The sequence below is a fragment of the Marmota flaviventris genome, chromosome 1, assembly GCF_047511675.1.
Source record: "Marmota flaviventris isolate mMarFla1 chromosome 1, mMarFla1.hap1, whole genome shotgun sequence".
NCBI lineage: Eukaryota > Metazoa > Chordata > Mammalia > Rodentia > Sciuridae > Marmota > Marmota flaviventris.
This window is the reverse complement of record NC_092498.1, coordinates 101,353,108-101,375,292: the sequence shown is the minus strand read 5'-3', so window position 1 is coordinate 101,375,292 and position 22,185 is coordinate 101,353,108. Positions and strand designations below refer to the sequence as shown.

Below are 22,185 nucleotides of genomic sequence, written 5' to 3'. Positions count from 1 at the left end.
GGGAGCAGAGGTGAGAATTTCCTGTAGCAAGGATCTCTGAAGTTCTTACGCATAAGAGACACCAAAGGAGGAAAGCAAAACCCTAGCTCCACCTCTAATGCTAGAAAGGGTTTTAACTAGGGGATCTGTAGCATTAACATCCAGGCACTACAGATAGGTACACAAATATCCACACTAGCTGTCAAAACAAGGTCATTGTTACTATCATATGGCTATTGTGCTGTGACTGCTCATGTTTGCCACAGTACTAAAAAATGAATTTAAGTTGGCATCTTTCAAAAAATAATAAGGAAGCTTCCCAACTGTTTTCTTTCCTTGGTGCTTTTCTGTAGGAAACCAGTATGTAAATGGATATCTAATATCCTTCCTCCTGATTTCAAATGATACATTATCAAGGTTGTTTTAGAAGTCAATCTGCAGATTACACATACTTATATTTCTTCCCTCAGAGTGTTACTTCATGCACTGTTATTTACACACTATGAGGTATATATAAGGAGTTATGGAGTGTGTGCTATAGTGGCCCCTGGACCTGAACTATCAGTATCACCTGGTTGGACCTGCATCAGAATTTCTAGCACTGGTGGATGGCAATATGTTTTAACAGGTTCTTCCAGCCAGTCTGATGCACAACAGAGTTGGCGAACCACTGTACTAAATAAAGCATCTACCTTCTGCCAAAAGGGAGACCATAGCAGAGATCAAGGTGGATTAATAGATGATGTGGAGAGAGATGAGGTTGCCATTCAGGGGTCTAGGGGTTTCAGTCTTCTTAGACTGCCTTCCTCCTTCCTAATCCCAACCCCTCTGGATGGGGCTCAAAAGGCAGTATCTATGTCATTCCATTTTATTGCCATTCTCAGAAAGGTGAACTGAATGCGAGAGAAAACTCAAGTACTGGTAACACTTTTTGAGCCCTGACTATGGTAGTAACTGAAGATAGAATTATTCCTAGACTTACTGCCAATAAAATTCCCTTTTTAGCTTACCCCAGTTTCAGGTGGCATTTTGATCACAGGATATACTGTTCTTTTTCTTTTTTTCCTCCTCCATCTACAGGGGATTGAACCCATGGGTACTTAACCACTGAGCCACAACCCCAGCCCCTTTTAAATTTTTTTTACTTTGAGACAGGACCTCACTAAGCTGCTAAGGCTGGCTTGAATTTGTGATGCTCCTGCCTCAGCCTCCTGAGCCACTGGTATTATAGGGGGACGTCACCACACCTGGCTCTTTGACAATTTTAGATGAGAGATCTACTTGCCTCCACTTTCTTGGGTTCTCCCCACTTATTTTATTTACTCCTGCCTGCCTAACTTTACAGAACACTGCTTTTCAAACACTGCTACTCAAAAGTCCTCTCTCTTAATAACAACAGAAATTCCTATTCTTCTCTAATTACCTAAATCCTAACTTTTTTTTTTAAAAAAGTCTAACTCAAGTTCTATTTCCACCAGGAAATCTTTATCCACTCCAGCAATATTCCAAGTTCTGTTTTTTGAGACTGTACCTTGTTACCTAATAAAGCCCACAGTCTTGATACATATTTAATAAATTCCTGCTAGATACTTTACATTTGGAATGCCAGTTCTTATCAATCTCAAATTGTAAATAATTCAGACCTTACCTTCAAATCTAGATGAACTACATCATGAGTGTGTAAAAAGTGGACACCTTCTAAAATCTGTCTCATGAGTCTTTGAACATCTTTTTCTTTAAAAGCTTCTTCTCTGTCTGCAACACATTGGTTAAAGATTTCACCTCCAGCAGCACTACAGAAAGATAAAATTAAAATATTAATCATAAGAAAGGATGTGGTAAACATATACAACAAAGTTAGAGTAAATTAGCTGGGTGTAGTGGTGCATGCCTGTAATCCCAGCAGCTTGGGAGACTGAGACTAGAGGCATGAGTTCAAAGCCAGCCTTAGCAACAGTGAGGTGCTAAGCATCTCAGTGAGACCCTATCTCTAAATAACACACACAAAAAAATAATAATAGAGCTGGGGATGTGGCTTGGTGGTGCCCCTGAATTCAATCACTAATACCAAAAAAACCATAAACAAAAACCTTAGAGTAAATTAATCACAACCTGGCAATACTATATACTTGTAAAATGGATTTGATGACCTGAAGCAAAATACAATGAGCAGAGTCAATTCACTCTCAAACATCTGGAAATGTACCATAATGCAATGTATCATCCACACAGCCTTTTGCACATACAAGCCACAATTTGCCAGTAACACACAGAACTATACTTCAATTACATTTTGTCTGAAAAAATTTTCCTAATCACAGTTTATTGTCATGAGTCCTCAGCTCATTACTACCATTCACAATAATATTCACTAGAGATCAATTTTCATGAATATATTTAAATTCACATAAATATTTACATAAACACATACAAATTAACAAATAAATTTACAAAATTACATAAATTTAAGAGAAATTTACTAGTTCTTTCCAGTATGGTGTTTATCTACAACCTTAGACTTTTTGTTTTTTATTTTTTATTTTGAGACAGGGTCTTGCTAAGTTACAGAGGCTGGCCTTGAATTTGTGATCCTCCTGCCTAAGCATCCCCAGTTGCTAGAATCACAGTTGTGTGCCACCATGCCTGGCTTATTTATTCTCTTTTAGCAAAGGATCTTCTCTCTGATTTCTGAAGAACTTAAGTAGTTCACTTGAACACAATATTAATATAACTATAGTTTTTTGAAAAACTTCAAGGATGTACTTCAGATGCAGAATCCTATAAAAGCTTTAAAAGCTGCCTTAGTTATCAGTGAAATTACACTCCTCTCAGTACAATATGAAATCATGTAACTTTTTTACCTATGTAAATATATTCTTTACCCATTAACTGAAATAATTGTAGGACCATGATCCTTGAAAGGAGGAAAGCAAGGTGAGCCCTTTTATTTCCTTGGCTTCTTACCTGGAGGCAATTTATGGACAGTGGTACAGGGTGGGGTAGGAACCCAAGGAAAGTATGGCAGCCTTGTTAAATAGAGAAGATAGACTGTGAGTTTGACAAGGAAGTTGGAATTTGCAGGTAGAGTACCAAACAGGAGGGAGGGGACTACACAGAGAAAGACCTCCAGAATCTGCTTTGTAGTATTTTGAAGTTTTAGGCAAATTACTTACATACACATGCACAGAATCTAACCCTTCAAGGTTAATCAAGAACTGAAAAATACTTATAAACTGAATAATTCCCAGTGTTCACATAGGACCAGGTCAGAATCTGAATTTTGTCCATTTGGAGTAGAAACATCACCCTAAACACTCAGGACCATCAACAGGCCTTCCCAAGAGGGCCATCTGTACTATTAAGGCTAAATTAGCCTTATAGCTGCCTTAACTAAGCTGACTCACACGTAAATTAACTGCCTGCCAAAAACAAACTTCACCATTCTTTAATGGAATGAAATCTACTACATACCCTTACTATTCTAAATGTATGACATCCTACCCCAAATTTCTAGACATCTGAAACTACCACAAATTACAACCCATACCAATACAATAATACAATAAAAACAGACCTAGAAATGACAAAGGTGATGGAAGTGGTAGATAAGGACAGGTATTACAAAGATATTATAAAGATGTCCAAGGATTTAAAGTAAAATATAGATATAACAAAGAAGATATGGAGGACATGAAAGAAAGAACAACACATAGAATTTCTAGAGATAAAAAAAAATACAGCAACTAAAATGAAAAATTCTCTCATCTTTATAGATTAGACCTGCAGAAGAATCAGTGAATTTTAGGAGAAAACAGTAGAAATATCCAATGTGAATCAAAGAATACAAATACCCAAGTAGCTCAATGAACCCCAATCAGGATAAACACAAATAAACAAGGATGTGATGCTTAAATTCTTGAAAATCAAAGATAAAGGAAAAAAAATCTCTAAAAAGGCACATTCATAGGTGAAACAAGGTAGGGATATCCCAAGCTTCTTGTCATAAAAAAAGGAAAAAGAAGATGGAATTATACCTTTAAAGTCCTGGTGAGGGGTAGGAACCATGGGTGCGGAATATGCCTAGAATGCAGGGTATGAAGATGAGAGAGAACTAAGAGCAGAGCATGGAATGAAAGCTAAATAATCTGAAAAATCCTGATAGGGCAATGATGGCTGATACATACTAAATGCTGCCTTCCCCAAGATGCACTCTCCCTAACTGCCCAGAGAGTAAGGCAGCATGGCATACGGCCAAGAGCAGAGCAAAGACTTTGTAATGCACAGTACTGGACCAAACTGGCTCTGCTACTTGTATGACTGCAGGTTGATAATTTCTCTGAGTTTTTTTTTTTTTTTTGTAGTGGGGATGGAACGCAGGGGCACTCAACCACTGAGCCATATCCCAAGCCCTATTTCATATTTTATTTAGAGACAGGGTCTGAGTTGCTTAGTACCTCACCGTTGCTGAGACTGGCTATGAACTCAAAATCCTCCTGTCTCAGCCTCCCAGGCTACTGGGATTACAGGTGTGCACCAGTGCACCCGGCTCTCTTTTGAGTTTTGCCTCATATAAAATGTTCTTTTTTTTTTGGGTCCTGGGATTAAACTCAGGGGCACTCGGCCATTGAGCCACATCCCCAGTCCTATTTTGTATTTTATTTAGAGACAAGGTCTCACTGAGTTGCTTAGTGCCTTGCTTCTGCTGAGGCTGGCTTTGAACTCGAAATCCTTCTACCTCAGCCTCCCGAGCCGCTGCAATTACAGGTGTGCCACACCGCACCTGGGAAGTTTTGCCTCATATAAAATGTGTACATAATACATTGTGGCTACTATATTTCTTCTATGTTCACATGACATCTAATAAGAATTTCTGGTAAAACACCAATATTGCTGTGTCATTTATTTCTATCACCTTTGCTAGACTTTTAGCACCTGAAGGAAAGGGGGCTGTATTATTTTCACTGTTATTATAATTAGCACATATTAGTATCTAGTACATACAGCAGTGCTATTGGAATGAATAAAAAATACAGTGATCATAACCTGCCTGTTTCCATGGCATCGATCTATTGATATGATTGAGAATTTTGGTATCTCAGTATTCAGAGTATATTTCTAAAACTTTCTCTTTAAACTAAAAGTAGCATACAATAATTTGGGGCCAAATTATACCAATTTTATTTCTAAAAACCTAATCACTGAAACAACAGAAGCCACTAAAGCTTCTAAACAAATGAATAATATCAGCACCTTTATGTTTCTATTATCTATCTAACAGTAGTAGAAGGGTGTCCCTAGAATAGAAGCTAGAGCGATCAGCCCAGGGATGCTGGAGACTTAGAGATTCATTACACATGAGGTTAAAGGAGATAAATGAAGGATAGTTTCAAGATTTCTAGCATGAGCAATGAAATAAATGGGGATACCAATAGAAATAGGGAATAAAAGAAAAATGGGCATTAACAGAGCAATGCAAGAATAATGACCCTGAATTAACAATGATTCATGGTTGGATACATATACACTCAGTATGCAGCTGAAGCTTAGAAGTGAGGCTGAGATTGGAAGATTTGGAAATAATTAGCGTATAAATAATAGCCGAAGCCGTGTAAAATACTACCATCTGGAGTAAATATACAGAACATAATTGTATGACAAAAGTCAACACTGGGGGCTGGGGTTATGTCTCAGTTTTAGAGCACTTGCCTAGTATGTGTGAGGCACAGAGTTTGATCCTCAGCACCACATAAAAATAAATAAATAAAATAAAGGCACTGTGTCATCTACAACTAAAATATAAATAAATAAATAAATAAATAAATAAATATATATATATATATATATATATATATATATATATATATATATAAGTTAATTAAAAGTGGAATTTTGGGAAACTCTTACATTTATATAGGTTAGGGTATAACCGAGAGGAGAAAATTCAAAACAAAACAAAATGGAGCTGTTGAGAACCAAGAAGAGTTTAATTTCAAGAAAAAATGCATAACATCACATGTTTAAAGAGAGTAAGAAGTAGAAGGAATACTAAAATGAGATTGATTTTATCAAACAGGAATGGTGACCTCATTAAAGTTTTAGAAGAGCAGATAGCATTAGAACGAAAGTGGACGAGTTCTGGCATATGAACAGATAAATGTAACTGACGGGAAGGTGAGGAAAATTATAAATTGAAACTATTCTTTAAGAAGCATGACAGTAAAGAGAAAGCCAGCACAATAGTTTAAGTGGAAGAGGGAGAATTTTAGAAGACAATGAAAAAATAGAAAACAGAGGGAAAAGAACTACCAAAGGAGGGGGGGACTGAAACTCTGAAAGAAGTTATGTAACTTATTAAAAATCAAAACACACGTCCAGAAAAGAAAGGATGAGAATTAAAGAACACGGACAGGGGTTTTAGCCGTGGCATTGAGTAATTGAATCTGTCTTCAAACAGATGGGAAAAAGTCTGAGACAGTAAAAACAGAGATACTCAAGAGGAGTAAGAGATGCTCAGGGGAATGTGTGTCTAATGGCCTTATTTTCTCCATCTAGGGACAAAATTGCCAGGGATCTCACAAAAGCTGAGAAATAGGTGACACAGTAAGCATGGTAAAGGTATTTATGAAGAACATCATTGAAAATGAACTGGAAAATCCTTTCCAGAGAACCAGACCCTGCACATTATTACAGAGAAGTGGCATCCCATAAAGGAAGTACAGACCATCAAACAAACTTAACTGAAGGAAGACAATACTTACTATTCCAGAACCAAGATCATTTCTGATGGAGTTTCATAAACTTCGTGTAAATTAATGACCCAAGGATTGTCCTGTGCTAGTTCAAGTACAGCAATCTCATGAATAATTTCCATCCGACAGTCTTGGCCTTTTCTTCTTTTTCTCATGAACTTGGCTGCAAATTCTTTTCCAGAATCTTTCTTTATACATTTCCTCACCACTGCAAACTTACCCCTGGAATTAAATACAAACATTCATTGTTAAAACCAATAACTTTCCAGAGATGGCATATATTAATACAAATTTCTAAATTCCCATTATTGGATATTCAAATTTAGCTCATTCAATCACGAAATAGCAATATCACTTGGGATATTGATTTAGATTTATCAAATAAAATATAATTTATAAATCTGCAAAAATCAACTACTGTGATTTGAATGTGTCCCCCTAGGTTCATGTGTTGGAAATTTAACCCCTTGTAATAAAGAGTTCAGAGATGGAGCCTTTAGAGGTAATTAGTACACTGATGACACTATCATTGGGATGGGTTCCTGATAAAGGAGTGAGTGTGGCACCCTTTACATTCTCTTGAGTTAGTGATCTTGCCTCTCCACCATGTAATGAAACAAGAAGGCCCTTGCCAGATGTGAACCTTCAATCTTAGAATTCCCAGTTTCCAGAACTCTGAGCCAAGCCAGAAATTATGGAACACTACTGTAATTCCTGCTGAGACAGCATTTTTACAAGTTTGAGGCCAACCTGGGCAACTTGGCAAAACCCTTTCTCAAAATAAAAACAAAAAAGGGCTGGGGATGTACCCGTGCGTGTGAGGTGCTGGGTTCAATTCCAAGTACAGTATAAAAACAAAACAAAACAAAATCCTGAGCCAAATATGTTTCTGTGCTTTATAAACTATCCATTTTGTCGTATTCTGTTATAGCAGCACAAAATGTGCTTAGATCATAATCAAATATTAAAGTCAATATTTTTTGCAGAGTTACACATAAAATAACTCTATTTTTGTACATTTATGCATAAATGATTTAATCTTTAAAAATATAAGCCAGGCACATTGGCGCACGCCCGCCTGTAATCCCAGTGGCTCATAGGCTGAGGCCGGAGGATCTGAGTTCAAAGCCAGTCTCAACAAAAGTGAGGTGCTATGCAACTCAGTAAGACCCTGACTTTAAATAAAATACAAAATAGGGCTGGGGATGTGGCTGAGTGGTTGAGTGCCCCTCAGTTCAATACCTGATTTATTTATTTACGAACCATAAATAAATAAATAATAAAAATACACTTTACTTTTTAATAGAAATTGGCCACAAGATTCCTTAATATGAATTTCATCGTCATCTAATTAAATGTGAAGAACAGTATCACCTTCCAAAATGATATCAATCATGATATAATTCTAAATATAGCACCAGCAGGAAAAGTCTCATTATAGAGACATTATGGCTCTACAGTTTGTCCTTAAACTAATAAGCGGGTCAAACAGGGGAATAAGGATAGCATATTGATTAAGGTTATAATCTCTGGACTTGCATCCCACAACTGGCATTTGACACATCTTAGGCAATTTATTTACCCTCTTAAACTCTCTTTTTTCTTATCTGTACAAGTGATGCAAAATCTGCTTTTGAGTTATGATAATTAAAGTACAATCATTCCTTGATATCCATGCAAGACTGGGTCCAGGATCCTCTGCAGATAACAAAACTAAGGATGCCTTATATAAAATGGTGTCCTTAAAATGTGGTATACATACACAACAGAATATTACTCAGCCTTAAAAAAGAATAAAATTATGACATTTGCAGGTAAATGGATGGAACCAGAGAATATCATGATACGTGAAATAAGCCAATCCCCAAAAACCAAAGGCTGAATGTTTTCTCTGATAAGTTGTCAGTGATCCATAGTGGGGGGTGGGGGAATAGGGAAGAATGAAGGAACTCTGGATTGTGCAGAGGGGAGTGAGGGGAGGGCCGGGGCTGCAGGGATGGGAAGGACAGTAGAATGACAGACATTATTGCTGTATATACATGTATGATTACACCACTGGTGTGACTGCACCATGTATAGCCAGAGAAATGAGAAGTTGTGCTCCATTTGTTAATAATGTGTCAAAATGCACTCTACTATCTTGTATAATTAATTAGAATTTACAAATTTTAAAGAAATCGTGTACTTTTTTGCATACAACCTATATACATCCTCTTGGATACTGGAATCATCTCTACATTGCAAATAATACCTAATACATAGTGACTATAGTTTTAGGAAAAACGTCTATACATGTTCAGTACAGATTTTTTTTTTTTGGTACCAGGAATTGAACCTAAGGGTGCTTAACCACTGAGTCACATTCCCAGACCTTTTTATTTTTTATTTTGAGATACGGTATTGCTGTTACTTAGAGCCTTGTTAAGTTGCTAAGGCTAGCTTTGAACTTGCGATCCTCCTGCCACAGCCTCTCAAAGCCACTGAGATTACAGGTGTGTGCCACTGCGCCTGACAGATGCATTTTTTCCTTTAATCATTTCAGTCCACAGTTGGTTGAATCCATGGATATGGAGGACTGTATGTATATAAAATGCATGTCACTTGTTTAGTATAGTCCTCACCACAGGGTAAATTCTAATCACCTGTAAATATCCACTGAATCCTTAGCAACTTGGAAATCATACAGTTTTTACCTAATGCCAAGGGCCAATGTCTTCTTTCAAACTATGAGGTAATCTCTCTTGCCACTGCCACCTATTATGATTTTAATAATGTTTTCATAACAAGCTTAACCATGACTTCAACTGAAGGGCTGGAGTCTGAGTCCTCCACAGAGCAAGCAGTACAGAATAGACTCTACTCTTTCCCACATGATAGTCCATTAGATATTATCTATCTAGGAGAAAGAGGACCTGTGGGGTTGAAAAGTCTACATATGTTCAGTTTTAACTAATTCTACTATAGTTTTCCCAGGCAGTATTCTCACTAAACATGAATGTGTATTATTGATCATTTATTCTTTTTTTTCCTTAATATTTATTTTTTTAGTTATAGGTGATCACAATATCTTTATTTTCTTATTTTATTTTTATGTGGTACTGAGGATCAAACCCAGTGCCCCATACATGCTAGGTGAGCGCTCTAACACCGAGCCACGGCCTGATCATTTATTCTTTTACTCATATCATACTGTCTAAATTAGTGTCTTGATATCTAGTAGTAAAAATAATCTTTATTATTATCCTTTGAAATTATATTTGCTATTTTATCCTTTTGCATTTCCATATAAATTTTTGAATCATCTTGCCAATCTCCACAAAAAATATTTGTTGGGATTTAAAATGAAACTGCATAGATTCTAGATTATTTTGGGGAAGAATTTATGTTTTATAATATGGAGATTTCTAAGTCCATGAACATGGAATATCTGAGTAATTTATGTAATTTTTTTGTTTTTTGCATATATTTCACTGGGTTTACTCTTAAAAGTTTAATATTTTTAAAATAGTTGTAAATGATGTTATGTAAGCATTAATTTTCTAATCATTTATCACTGTTATTCGGAAGTACAGTTGATTTTTTCATACTATCCTGTATCCAATGACTACATATTAATCTTAATAGTTAATTATAGACTTTCTTTGGATTTTCCATGCAGACATTATGCAATCAGTAACTAATGACAGTTTATTATTCCTGTCTAGTTCTTTTACCTCTCTCTTTCTTGCTTTCCTGTTGAGGTGAAATCTCTAGCTCAGTGTTAGTGGGTTGGTGACAGCACATACCTGTATCCAATCTCAAAGAGAAAGATTTCAAAATATCACCATCAAATATGATATTTGGTACAACTGATTTGTAGATCAGATAAGTAAATTGCCTTACATGAATAGTTTGCTAAAAGTTTTTTTTTTTCACATGAATAGATGTTTAATTTTGTTTAATTTTATACACTAACATTGAGGTATCCACTGAGATGATCGTATAAGTTTTTTTACACATACTGTTAATGTGGTAAATTACATAAGTAGATTTTTTTTTAAAGGCTAAATTAATATTGCTTTTCTGAGGTACTATTGATCATGAGGTACTATTCTTCAGTATTGTTTTGTATTTTTATAGTTTGTTACACACATTGTTAAGTATAATTTCTAATTTTTTGTAGGAATACAGACTTGACCTTTTGTTTCTTTGTTGTCTTGTAAAGTTTTTGTGTAAAGGTTTTACTTGCCTCATATATTGAGTTGGGAAGTGTTCTCTATTTTCACTTTCTCTGGAAGAGTTTGTTGTGTTGTTTTTCCCTCTGATGCTTGGCAAAGCATCTAGCCTTGGTTGTCTTTGTTAAAAGGGGATCCAGGTGGGAAGGACTCAGAACCTGTCTATAGTGGGACCAAGGACTGAAGATAAAGAGCTGAAGAGACATTGAAGGCCACAGGCAGATTGGTGGGCCTTGAAACTACCTGGTTCTCCTCTACATGAGCAAGGCTCAAGGTCTGAGGCTGGAGAATTTCCTCACCCTGTGCCCATGTGTGGCTTATTCACTTCCTACAGGAACCAGTACCAACTGTCAAGACTGTATAAACGGTCTCCTTGCCTATTCTAGTTCCTTTATTGTTAACAGTCACATAAGAGTTTAAATGAAGCCACTTTGAACTGAAACAATTTTTTTTTTCTATACCTACAGGTCAGTAGTTGCAAAAGAAGAGAAAGCTGAATTTGTAAACAACAACAACAACAACAACAAAAAACCAAACACACACAAAAAACGATCTGAAATGAAGCTTCAAAATATCATTAACAGCAATTGTGTTCCTGGTGAATTAGAAATGACTTAGTCAATGGCCCTCAAAGTACTCCTACATCAAATGCACAAATGTTTATTACTGCCATACCTAAAATTCAAAGCAATTCAGTTTTGTGCAGTAAATAAAATATTACTTATTATTAGCCTGAAAATATATTTTGAAGACCACAAGGAAAAATGAGTAATTCAGCAATAGAAAACTGGATTCACATACTGCTAACCTGCAAATTCTGGGAACTCCGTTATAGCAACAGTCATGGCTAAATTCAGGGCTTCTTTGTCTGCAGCCACTCCTCCCTTTTTTTCACTCTCCTTTCACAGTAGGAGGGATGGAACCCAGGGCCTCAAGCAGGCTAGGCAAGTGCTCTATCTAATGCTGAGCTACATTCTTAGCTCTTTGACACAGGGTCTTGCTAAATTGCCCAGACTGGCCTCTAATTTGTGGTCCTCCTGCCTCAACCTGTAGCTGGGATTACATCCTTGTGACACCTCATCAGGCTCTCACCCATTTATTTTTCCTTTTTGGTATTAGGGATTGAAACCAGGGGTGCTTAATCAAGAAGCCACATCCTCAGCCCTTTTTGTTTTGTATTTTTTATTTAGAGACAGGGCCTTGCTGAGTTGCTTAGGGCCTTGCTAAGTTGCTGAGTCTGGCTTTGAACTCACAATCCTCCTGCTTCAGCCTCCCAAACTGTTGGTTTTACAGGTGTGTGCCACCATGACCAGCTGTTCTCACCCATTTCTTTAGGTATCAGAATACAGTTTCACTGCTCTCCATCCACACGAATGACTACTCCAACACCACCTTTGTTTTTGTGCTTCTCTCCCCAGTTTTAGGTTTATTCTTTTCTCTCCATCATGTCATGTACTATATGTATCAGGGATCAGTAAACTTATAAAGAGACAATAGCAAATATTTGTGGTTCTTTGGATAAGATGGTTTCTATGGCAACTACAAGTTCACTATTATAGAGCAAAAAACAATCACTAATGAAAGGTAAATGAATAGATGTGGCCAGGTCCAGTAAAATATCATGGGCACTACAATTTGAATTTCATATGATGCTCATGGCATTAAATATAATTTATTTTTTTAATTATTAAAAATTGTAAAAATCTTGCAGGAAAATGGATAGAACTAGAGACCATCATGTTAAGTGAAATAAGTCAAACTCCCAAGGTGAAGAGGGTCCTATGTTTTCTCTCATATGTGAAAGAGAGGAAAAAGGAAAACAAAGGTAGGGGTGGATCTTCTAAAAATCAAAGGGAGATCAGTAGAGGAAAGGGAGCAAAGGATGAGTGATAGGCAAGGAGAGAGTGGGGGGAAATGCTGGGAATTGATATTGGTCAAATTATATTGTTATATGGTGTGCATGTATGAATACGTAACAATAAATCCCATCAATTTGTACAACTATAATGCACCAATAAAAAAAGTAAAAAAGAAGAATATCAGGCTATAAAGTCCAAAAAAATTAGAAAAATTGAGCCACGTGAAAAAGAAATTTCAGAAAGCTTAAACATCCTTTTCTTCTAAACCCAACATTGTCCCCAGGTAATAAACATTGTTTACTTTTCTATTTGGGAAAAACAAAATGTAAAAATCACTATTAGTCCATGAGGTATACAAAGGCAATTGGCTATAGATGGCCAACCCCAACACAACCCCATGCTGAAGAAAACTCTTCCATTGTTCTGATACTGCATACCACTGAAAGGGACACAGATAGCAGATCACATGTATTGCCTTCATCTCTAAATTACTGGTGTAATAGGAGAAGGAACCTTAAAACCACTCAAAGAAGAGGAAGGAGGAGATAAAGAGATTTCTGGAAGCTGTTCTTTTCATAGAACCACAGTGTACAAAGAAATATAAGATTAGACATGCAAGATACAGATTCCAAGTAAACATTCTCAGAACTACATCATCATAGAGTTCCCCTAAATTACCTACCCCTAAAGGGTTCTAATATGCATACCCTACCATGGCTCTATGGGTAAAAATTGTGGCTGAATTTCAACCCTTAACTTTAGGCGTTGAGGCCTCTACAAACATGTTTTAAATATGATGTTTCTCAAACATTGGGGTCATAGTTATATAGAGAGACTTAGGGTCAATAAGATCCAAAGGGTAAAAAAATGTTTACTGCACATCTACTTTCCCCATTGACTTAAAAGCCAAATGTACTCCTATCTACACAGTTATAATTTTCAGAACTATTCATTCATTTCATGAACATCTATAGTTCACTATTATGCACAAGACTGAGAATTCAGGTTTTCATTAAACATTTGGAGTAAACAACTCAGTGATTGATGTAATTCAGAGTGGAAGGAAAGGAAAGATATATTGATATCTATAACAAGAGAAAGTGACATTTGAGTTGTATTCCCCAGTCCAAGATCTCTAAGAATCAAGTCTTATTTTTCTTGGCATGACCAGTGCCTAACATAGTATATAGGAAGGTGTCATGAAAATCTTCAGGTATGACTTACTAAGGAGCATGGGTCTTACGATTTAAAATGGGGATCTATTCAAATTCTTAAAATAACTGCTTAAAATTCATTCTCATTATGTTGAGAAGAATGGATTGCCAAGTGATAACTACAACCTGGGAAGTCAATAAAATAATTCAAGGCAGTGGGCCTGAACTTGAGCAGCAGCAGGGGAGACTGAGAAGATAGAATACATTTAAAAGGTGTTCACAGTTAAGATTCATTAGCATTCAGTGACAGATTAAATTGCAGGTAGAGATGAGGATAGAAGGAAGGGAAAGGTGGAAGTCAAGAATGACTTCTAGATTTTTAATATGAGCACTGTGTAAATGTGTACCATCAACTGAAATAAAGATTGTAAAAACAGAAACAAATTATTTTGGGGGAAGATAAAATGTGTTAGGTTTTGGACAGAAATCTGAGGTGCCTTTCTGGTAAAGAACATCCTAATTACTGGATGGATTCCAAATATAAGTTCAAATGGGGGTTACAGATAAAGATGTATAGATAATAGAATATATAAGGTTCAGGCAAAGACCAGAAAATGTAAATGCTCATTTAAGCAGTACATAGAAGAAACGAAATAAAGTGAGGTCCAAGTCCTGTTTATTTTAGATTACAATAAAGCACTTTGTTCATAACTTTATTGTTTCATTTATATCAATCTGAAATAAGTTGCTGTACTATGACTGTCTCTCCAGCTAGACTGTGCATCAGGGATCTCACTTATTATTTATCTTTACATCTCCATTGTACCCCACCCATGGCAGATATGTAAATACATCAGATAGCACACTAAATGGACATACTCTTAATAGTTTGTTAAATAAATAAAAAGTTTTATGGCAACTTAACCTTATAACATTTAATACATTGGACTATTTGCCATTCTCTCTGCACTGAACTTTCCTATCACTGTGCCATATTTGTTTTACCGTCAATTCTAACATATCACCACACCCAAAATCCCATCCATTATTTATGACTCCATACAAATGTAATTTCCTCCATAAGATCTTTATCTGACATTGTGCCTATAAAGAGGACAGTGCTTGATTTGTTACATTAAGGAATAACTTTCAGAATCTAGGGTAGTGCCTTATTTTATGTGCTTAATATACATTAGTACAGTTCAGTTATGCATCACTTGATTAAGAGGATATGTTTTAAGAAATGTGTCAGCAGGCAACTATAACACAATGGTAAGCATTTGCATATTTAGACATAACTATACACTGAAAAGATACAGTTAAAGTATAGTATTTTTTTTTTTAAAGGGTACACTGTTCAGGGCATTTATCAAGAATGGACCTCAAGAATGATGAGTCAATGTTAATGACTGGATATCACTAGAGTTTATAAGTGATAAAATTTAGATGTTGTAAGTATTATACACTTAGACTAAATTAAATTTATATACAAATTCTTCAAAAATATATCAATCTAAGCTTACTGTAACTTTTTTACTTTATAAACTTCTAAATGATTTTTAATTTTTGAAATCTTTTAAAATAACACTTAGTTTAAAACACAAATGCTGCTGGTAATAAAAATTTTTCAGCTCCATTATAACTTTATGGGACCATTGTTATACAGGCAATCCAATGTTGTTATACAGCCCATAACTGCATGTACTTAATTTAATTGAGATGATATCTTAAATGTAAAAAAGTTCCATTCAAGAAAGACCTAGAATAGATTCTATTTTCCTTACTTCTTAAAGGACCAAGAAAACTACAAAAATATAAAGTTATCTCTTGACTCCAAGTGTAAAAAAATCAGTGAATACATTCAACTTAAGATATAAATATGAATGTTAAGAAAAGGTAAGGGCTTTAAAAGTCAATCTTGGGCCTGATGTGGTAGTGCATGCCTGCAGTCCCAGCTAAGAACATGGCTTGAGCCCACAAGTTTGAGACAAGCCTGTGCAACACAGAGAGACACGCTATTCCAAAAAAAAAAAAAAGAAAGTCAAACTTGGTTTTAAATTCTGGTTAGAAACTGCATAATCTTGGTCAATTTAGTCAATCTTCCTGAGCCTTGGATGCCTCATCTATAAAATGATGGTGATATCACCTACTTTACAGAGCAGTAAAGGCTAAGGACAATGAGATTTATAAACTACACAACATTCAGCACATTTTTAGTAATCAGTAGCTATTTTTAGTGTTTTGGGCGCTAATTTATGATCTGTGATATAACTGAAGAAAACAATTTGTACAAAAAAAAAAAAAAATCAAGGAACTGAGAATTTTTGGAGGTGTTAGATCATCTCCCTGGCCCCAGTACTCGGGATGTAAACCAGTGCCTCACTCATGCTAGGCAAGTGCTCTACCACTGAGCTATACCCAACCTGCAATACTTAGAGGTGATTTAATTTGAACTCTACATGTGTAAATTCCCTGAATAAATCTAGTCCCTTCTTATATACCTTTATTTAAAAAAATTTTTTGGGGGTACTGAGGATTTAATCCAAGGGCAATTTACCACTGAGCTAATTCCCCATCTCTTTTCACTTTTTATTTTGAGACAGGGTCTCCCTAAGTTGCATAGGGCCTCACTAAATTGCTAAGGCTGGCCTAGAACTTGTGATCCTCCTGTCTTAGTCTCTCAAACTGTTGGGATTACAGGTATGTCGCACCATGCCTTGCTCTTATGTACCTTTAGAGGTAAATCAATTTGGTTCAATAATCAGATTTCATATAGTTTTGTTATTTATAGCTTTACAAAGAGACTGAAATTCATTAAGTTTTAAATTCATGTATTTTAAATTTTTTTTTAATATTTATTTTTTAGTTGTAGTTGGACACAATATATTTATTTTATTTTTATGTGGTGCTGAGGATCAAACCCAGGGCCTCGCACGTGCTAGGTGAGCACTCTACCGCCGAGCCACAATCCCAGCCCCTAAATTCATGTATTTTAAATTAAAATATAATTCTTAATTTATGTTGCACAAACATAGCCAATTTTCTTTTATCTGTTTGGAAGTATCAGTTATCCCAAATTATTTATAAATATAATTCTTCAAATAAATGATTAGCTGCCAAGAAATCCTATATAACTCTTGTCCTAAAACAAGGAAGCTTTTACATGGATATTATTTAACAAGTGTCTTTATATCTAAACAAATCATAACTTAAAATTTATGGCACATGCTTAAGGAATTGAAAGGTTTAAACCTATAGTTGTTACTTACAGACATCAATCTAAGTAAAGGACATACAGGTCTAGAAATACACTAATCCCTAAATTGACTTTCAGCTTAAACAATGTCTTATTCTCTGATAACAATCCTTTCTTGTCCTATTACTCTTAACTGCTCTGAGGAGAATGAGATAGGACAGGCCTATCTACTGTAAGGCCCCAGTGAGGAGGGAACGATTCTGACACTGAAACCTGTTAAGGTTTATTCCTATTTGGCTCTCATTAATATAGCCTCTAGTTAAATCTAAGGAAAACTGCTTTAGTTACAAGATAGACTATGGATCATTCTTTTTAATTTTTTTTTCTAGTTGCAGATGGATATAATACCTTCATTTTATTTATTTATTTTTATGTGGTGCTGAGGATCAAACCCAATACCTCACATGTGCTAGGCAAACGTTCTACCACTGAGCTACAACCTGAACCCTATAGATTATTCTTTGAAAAACATCTATGTGCAATGGGAATGATTTCGAAGTCGGGAATCCAAAGAGACTCTGAGGTCTTTCAGAAGACCTCATCTCTGACTTGGTTTTTTCATCTAATAAATAAGGCTTTCCAAATAAGCCTGTGGTGAGAACCAATGAGAAAATTCATGTAAAAGCAATTATAAAACTGTAAAACATATCCATTTATGAAGGACCTGTCCAGCAGGGAACTTACATTTGTAACTCATCCCCCCACCCAAGAAAATCAAATCAAGTGTGTAATATAAAGGACAAAAGATGTGCTTTTGGTTGAAAATGTTTTTTTTTAATATAAGATTTATAAATATATTAAAAGTGTTAAATTGGGGACTATGTAATGAAAATACATACAAGGCAAATCATCCAATGTGAAATTAGTATAATATAAAATTTATAAAACCACCTTTCTGTTCCTATATTATCAATAAACTCAAGGGAAATCAATATGAAAAAATCCTCAGAACTCAAGGTCTTATGTCCTGTGCCTCAGTAATGAAATCATTAATGTGGTTTACATTGGCACAAATCCCGACTCAAAGAAATGGGTATAGGAATAACAAGTCAAACTTGAAGCAATAAAAGTTTTACATCATATATTTACACATTCATGTTGCTATGAACTCTTAAGACATGGAAGAATGTGACATTTCTTAAAATGATCAATATCACATCCTGTATACTCTGGAATCAATATTGACCATTTTAAAAACTTCTCTTTGAAAGGTCATTGTATTGAAAGCTCTATATCTCTTATAAAATAATAGCAACACTTAAAAGAAATTGATTTTTCTTGAACAGTTTACTCTTTGAACCCTTTCTATTTTACTGAATGAAAGGCCATAGTATGAAGTGAATAAAACTTTTTATTTTTCCTCTATATCATTAAAATACAACCAACATGATATTTTAAGTTACATATCAGCATGAGACCAATTAGTTATATATCAGAAATGCAACCAGAGTTAACAGTTGGAAAAATAGACAAGTTTTCTATCCTGTCAGGAAAAAGGTCATGCATAAACACATTCAACATATTAAAACCACAATCTACTGACAAAATTTATGAACCTTAAACAAGGACTGCTTATAACACAAAGCAGAACTTCTACCTCTGGAGACTTATAAACAATTCCTATGCCCTTTGTAGCAAGAGTTCATTATTTTTGCCAGACACAGGCATATTTTGCAGTTGTGCAGGTTTTCTTATTTTTTTGTTGGTTACATTAAGAATAGTAACGTTTATTGAGTTACACAGTGAATTACATTCATTGAGTGTTTTCCCTAAGCTAAGCACAGCCTTAAGGCTATAGATGTGTTTTTTTTTTTTTTTTTTAAATGTTTTATTTTTTTTTTATTTTTATTTTTTATATTTATTTATTTTTTTAGTTATCGGCAGACACAACATCATTGTTGGTATGTGGTGCTGAGGATCGAACCCGGGCCGCACGCATGCCAGACGAGCGCGCTACCACTTGAGCCACATCCCCAGCCCTATAGATGTGTTTTATTTAATTCTCAACAACTCTATGAGGCAATCAATGATTAGGTAATATACTCAAGTCTACGTAACTAATAAAAAAGCCAAGATTCTATCCCAGACTGACTGACTCCAAAGCCCATATTCTTAACTGTTACATTAAACTTCAAGATGAAAAAGGGGACCAAAAAGAAAAAAATAAATTAATTGTAGTTTTCAGTTTTAAGATCTTCTGTCAAGTATCTATGTCTAAGTATTTCAGTTTTAGGCTCTTATGTCAAGTGCACTTTTCTGCTGCTTCAGGATTTATTCCTTTTATAAAGAAATACACAGGGGCTGGGGCTGTAGCTCAGTGGCAGAGTGCTTGCCTAGCAAATGTGTGGCACTGGGTTCGATCCTTAGCACCACATATAAACAAACAAAATAAAGGCATGCTGGTCATCTACAACTACAAAAAAAAAAAAAAAAAAAAAAAAGAAAAAGAAAAAGACAAAAAGAAATATACACACCTATATAAGCAAAAGTAAGCAGAAGTCATCACAACCTAAAATAAAAAACCCTTGGAGGCAATCTGATTTTATAATAGGGCTTAAAACAAAAATTGAAAGAAACATTCCTGGAGGAATTAGTTCCATGACACCTGATAGGGTGCACATCAGTTTTTAAGATTAAATTATTTGTTATTAAATGTACAAGACATTGCTTGACATCTTAAGCATTTGCAGACAACTCATGTCAATAATGGAAAATTTAGTTTTCTTTTTTTTTTATGTTATTGAGGTTACTTCAGATTGTATGGAATTTCAATAAATTAGAAATACCTCGCTCAGCCAGTAGCTGTTCTCTTAGTATCATAATTATAGTGTACACTGAACCAGTTAATTAGTGTCTAGCACAGTGAAAGAAAATTTGTTCCTGAAAGGTATTTTCCTTTTGTTAACACTGGGAATATGTAAGATGTTAAGGCCCGCGCCCAGCGAAAAAATATTCTGAAAAGTTATCTTAATATTTGTAAAGCTGTGCCTTTTTTATAATTTGTGACCAATTCCTTTTCCAAGACCCCAGCTGAAGGCTATCCTAACTGTCAGGGCCTTTCCCATTACAACATGGAGGTATTTTGCAACCATTCACAGGCTTGCAATAAAGGTGAACATGAACGCTATGTGCCAGGTCCAGTGGTATGCACTTTCCAGGCACTGTATCTTCACAACATCTCCATGAGGTAAGTACTGTCGTTATTCCGGTTTATTGATGAGAAAAGTGAGGCCAAGGAGTCTTAAGTCATCCACCCAAAGGCAAACTCATGAGGAAGGGCAAGGATATGAACTCAGGTCTGACCTCCAACAACTTCTCTAAACTGTTCTCAAAAGAAGAGTCTCAAGAACCCCATAGAAATCGCTATATCACTCTTCTTAAACAAACAAAATGTAAAGCATCCAAACAGTCTTCGCTTTAACAATTAAAAAAAAAGGAAAGGAAAAAAGAAATCTAAGCTCTTCCTAACCCCCATAAAGAGCGGGGCAGGCAAGAGCCGGCTCACAGAAAAGTAGAAAGAGTGATAAAAGGGCCAAGACCCTACAGATGAAACTTATCTGAATTACCGAAATATTTTAGAAAAAAAAAAAAAAAAGCACAAAACCAACCACGAAAAGGAAAACGATGAAGGCAGCAGAAGGCGGCTGAAGTTAACACAGCAACCGGTGCAAAGGAAGCTGTCACAACTGATGCTGCAGTTCATGAAGGCCACAGAGAGCGGTGGAGAAATCCGGAAAAGTCTAAAGGCAAAACCAAAGCTGACTTCATAAGCCTCTAGTTTTATTTCAGATCTGCAGTGTGGTTCACACACTAATCTTGCTAAATTACCATTTAAGTCATTACAGATGGTGAAAAGGCGTGAGCAGAGGAAGGCGTCAAGGTTCGCGGTAACCAGAGGCAACGAATCCTCGCTCTTCCGTACTTTGCTCCGATGGCCAGCTGCTAGTCAAAACCACTCGCTTCCGGAGCTCACACCGGCTCTGCGGAGGGCAGCGACTCTGCCGCCCTAGTCGCCGCCAGCCCCTAAGTTTGTGCCAAGTCACCAAGCGCGTTATCGGTGCCTAACGCCACCTCCAGCCGCGGTACTTATCGGCGAGTACCTGGAGGCTCTGCGCCCGGCCGAGGTCGTCCCGCTCCCCGGCCCCCCTCCAGCCCTTACCTGCCCAGCTCTCGGCCAGGGCTCAAGGTGTAGCCGTCCTGGAAAGGCTCAGTGCGCACGGCAGCGCGGATCTCTGTCAGCAGCCCGCGGGTTTGGGGCGGCGGCAGCCGGCGCGGCGCGCTCTGACTCCGACTCGCCGGGCCCGAGCCTGAGGTGGCAGCCAAGGAGGAGCCGCCGCTGCCCGGCTTCTCCAGAGGGATCATGGTGCTCGGGCGTTCTTCCTTTTCTGCCGCTCAGCTCGCTCCGGGTAGCCGGCGGGTAACGGGCCCGCCTTCGGCTGCCTCGTGGCGGTCCGTGGAGTCTTCAGATACACGCTCTAGCCGATGCGGAGCTCCGACTGCGGCCGGCAGGTTCCGGTCAGCTCCGCCCCGCACCCGACCCTGCCCCTCTCGCAGGCCTCGCCCACCGCACAGGCCCCGCCCCTCGACGATCTCCCGTGGGGTCCTGAGCGCCCGATGCCTCACTCGCGCCCTCTGCAGCCGAGAAAGAGAAGGTGCAGCCTGACCGGCTGTCTGGGCGTCACGAAGGCAATGCACAGCGCCTCCCTTTGGTTAGGAGGACCGACTGTGTCAGCTGTGTTGAGCATCTGGAAGTTCCAAAGCTGACTCTGGGTTAAGGGAAAGAAAGATCCAAGAAATGAAATCATAGAGATACCTAAAGGAATAAGGAAAAATAAAAAGGGTTGATACGTGGCCAGATATGAATAAATATTAAACATATGAAAGGACAAAATAATGTCATGTGGGGTTTAAATCAGAGAACTAAAATATACACAATAATAGAACAAAAAGTAGAAAAGAGTAATTGGAATTAAA

General features: G+C 36.8%; 1 protein-coding gene across 1 annotated transcript in view; it reads right to left on the bottom strand.

Annotated features, from left to right (window-relative positions):
• Stk17a (serine/threonine kinase 17a) overlaps nt 1–21,717 on the bottom strand; it is a 31,302-nt gene extending 9,585 nt beyond the window's left edge. The window contains exons 1-3 of the mRNA XM_027938318.2: nt 21,371–21,717; nt 6,738–6,950; nt 1,628–1,772 (exon numbers count right to left, since the gene is read on the bottom strand). Coding sequence (XP_027794119.1) covers nt 1,628–1,772; nt 6,738–6,950; nt 21,371–21,573 — 561 coding nt within the window. The 5' untranslated portion in view covers nt 21,574–21,717. The remainder of the gene's footprint in view (nt 1–1,627; nt 1,773–6,737; nt 6,951–21,370) is intronic.
• Between the last annotated feature and the right edge of the window lie 468 nt (nt 21,718–22,185).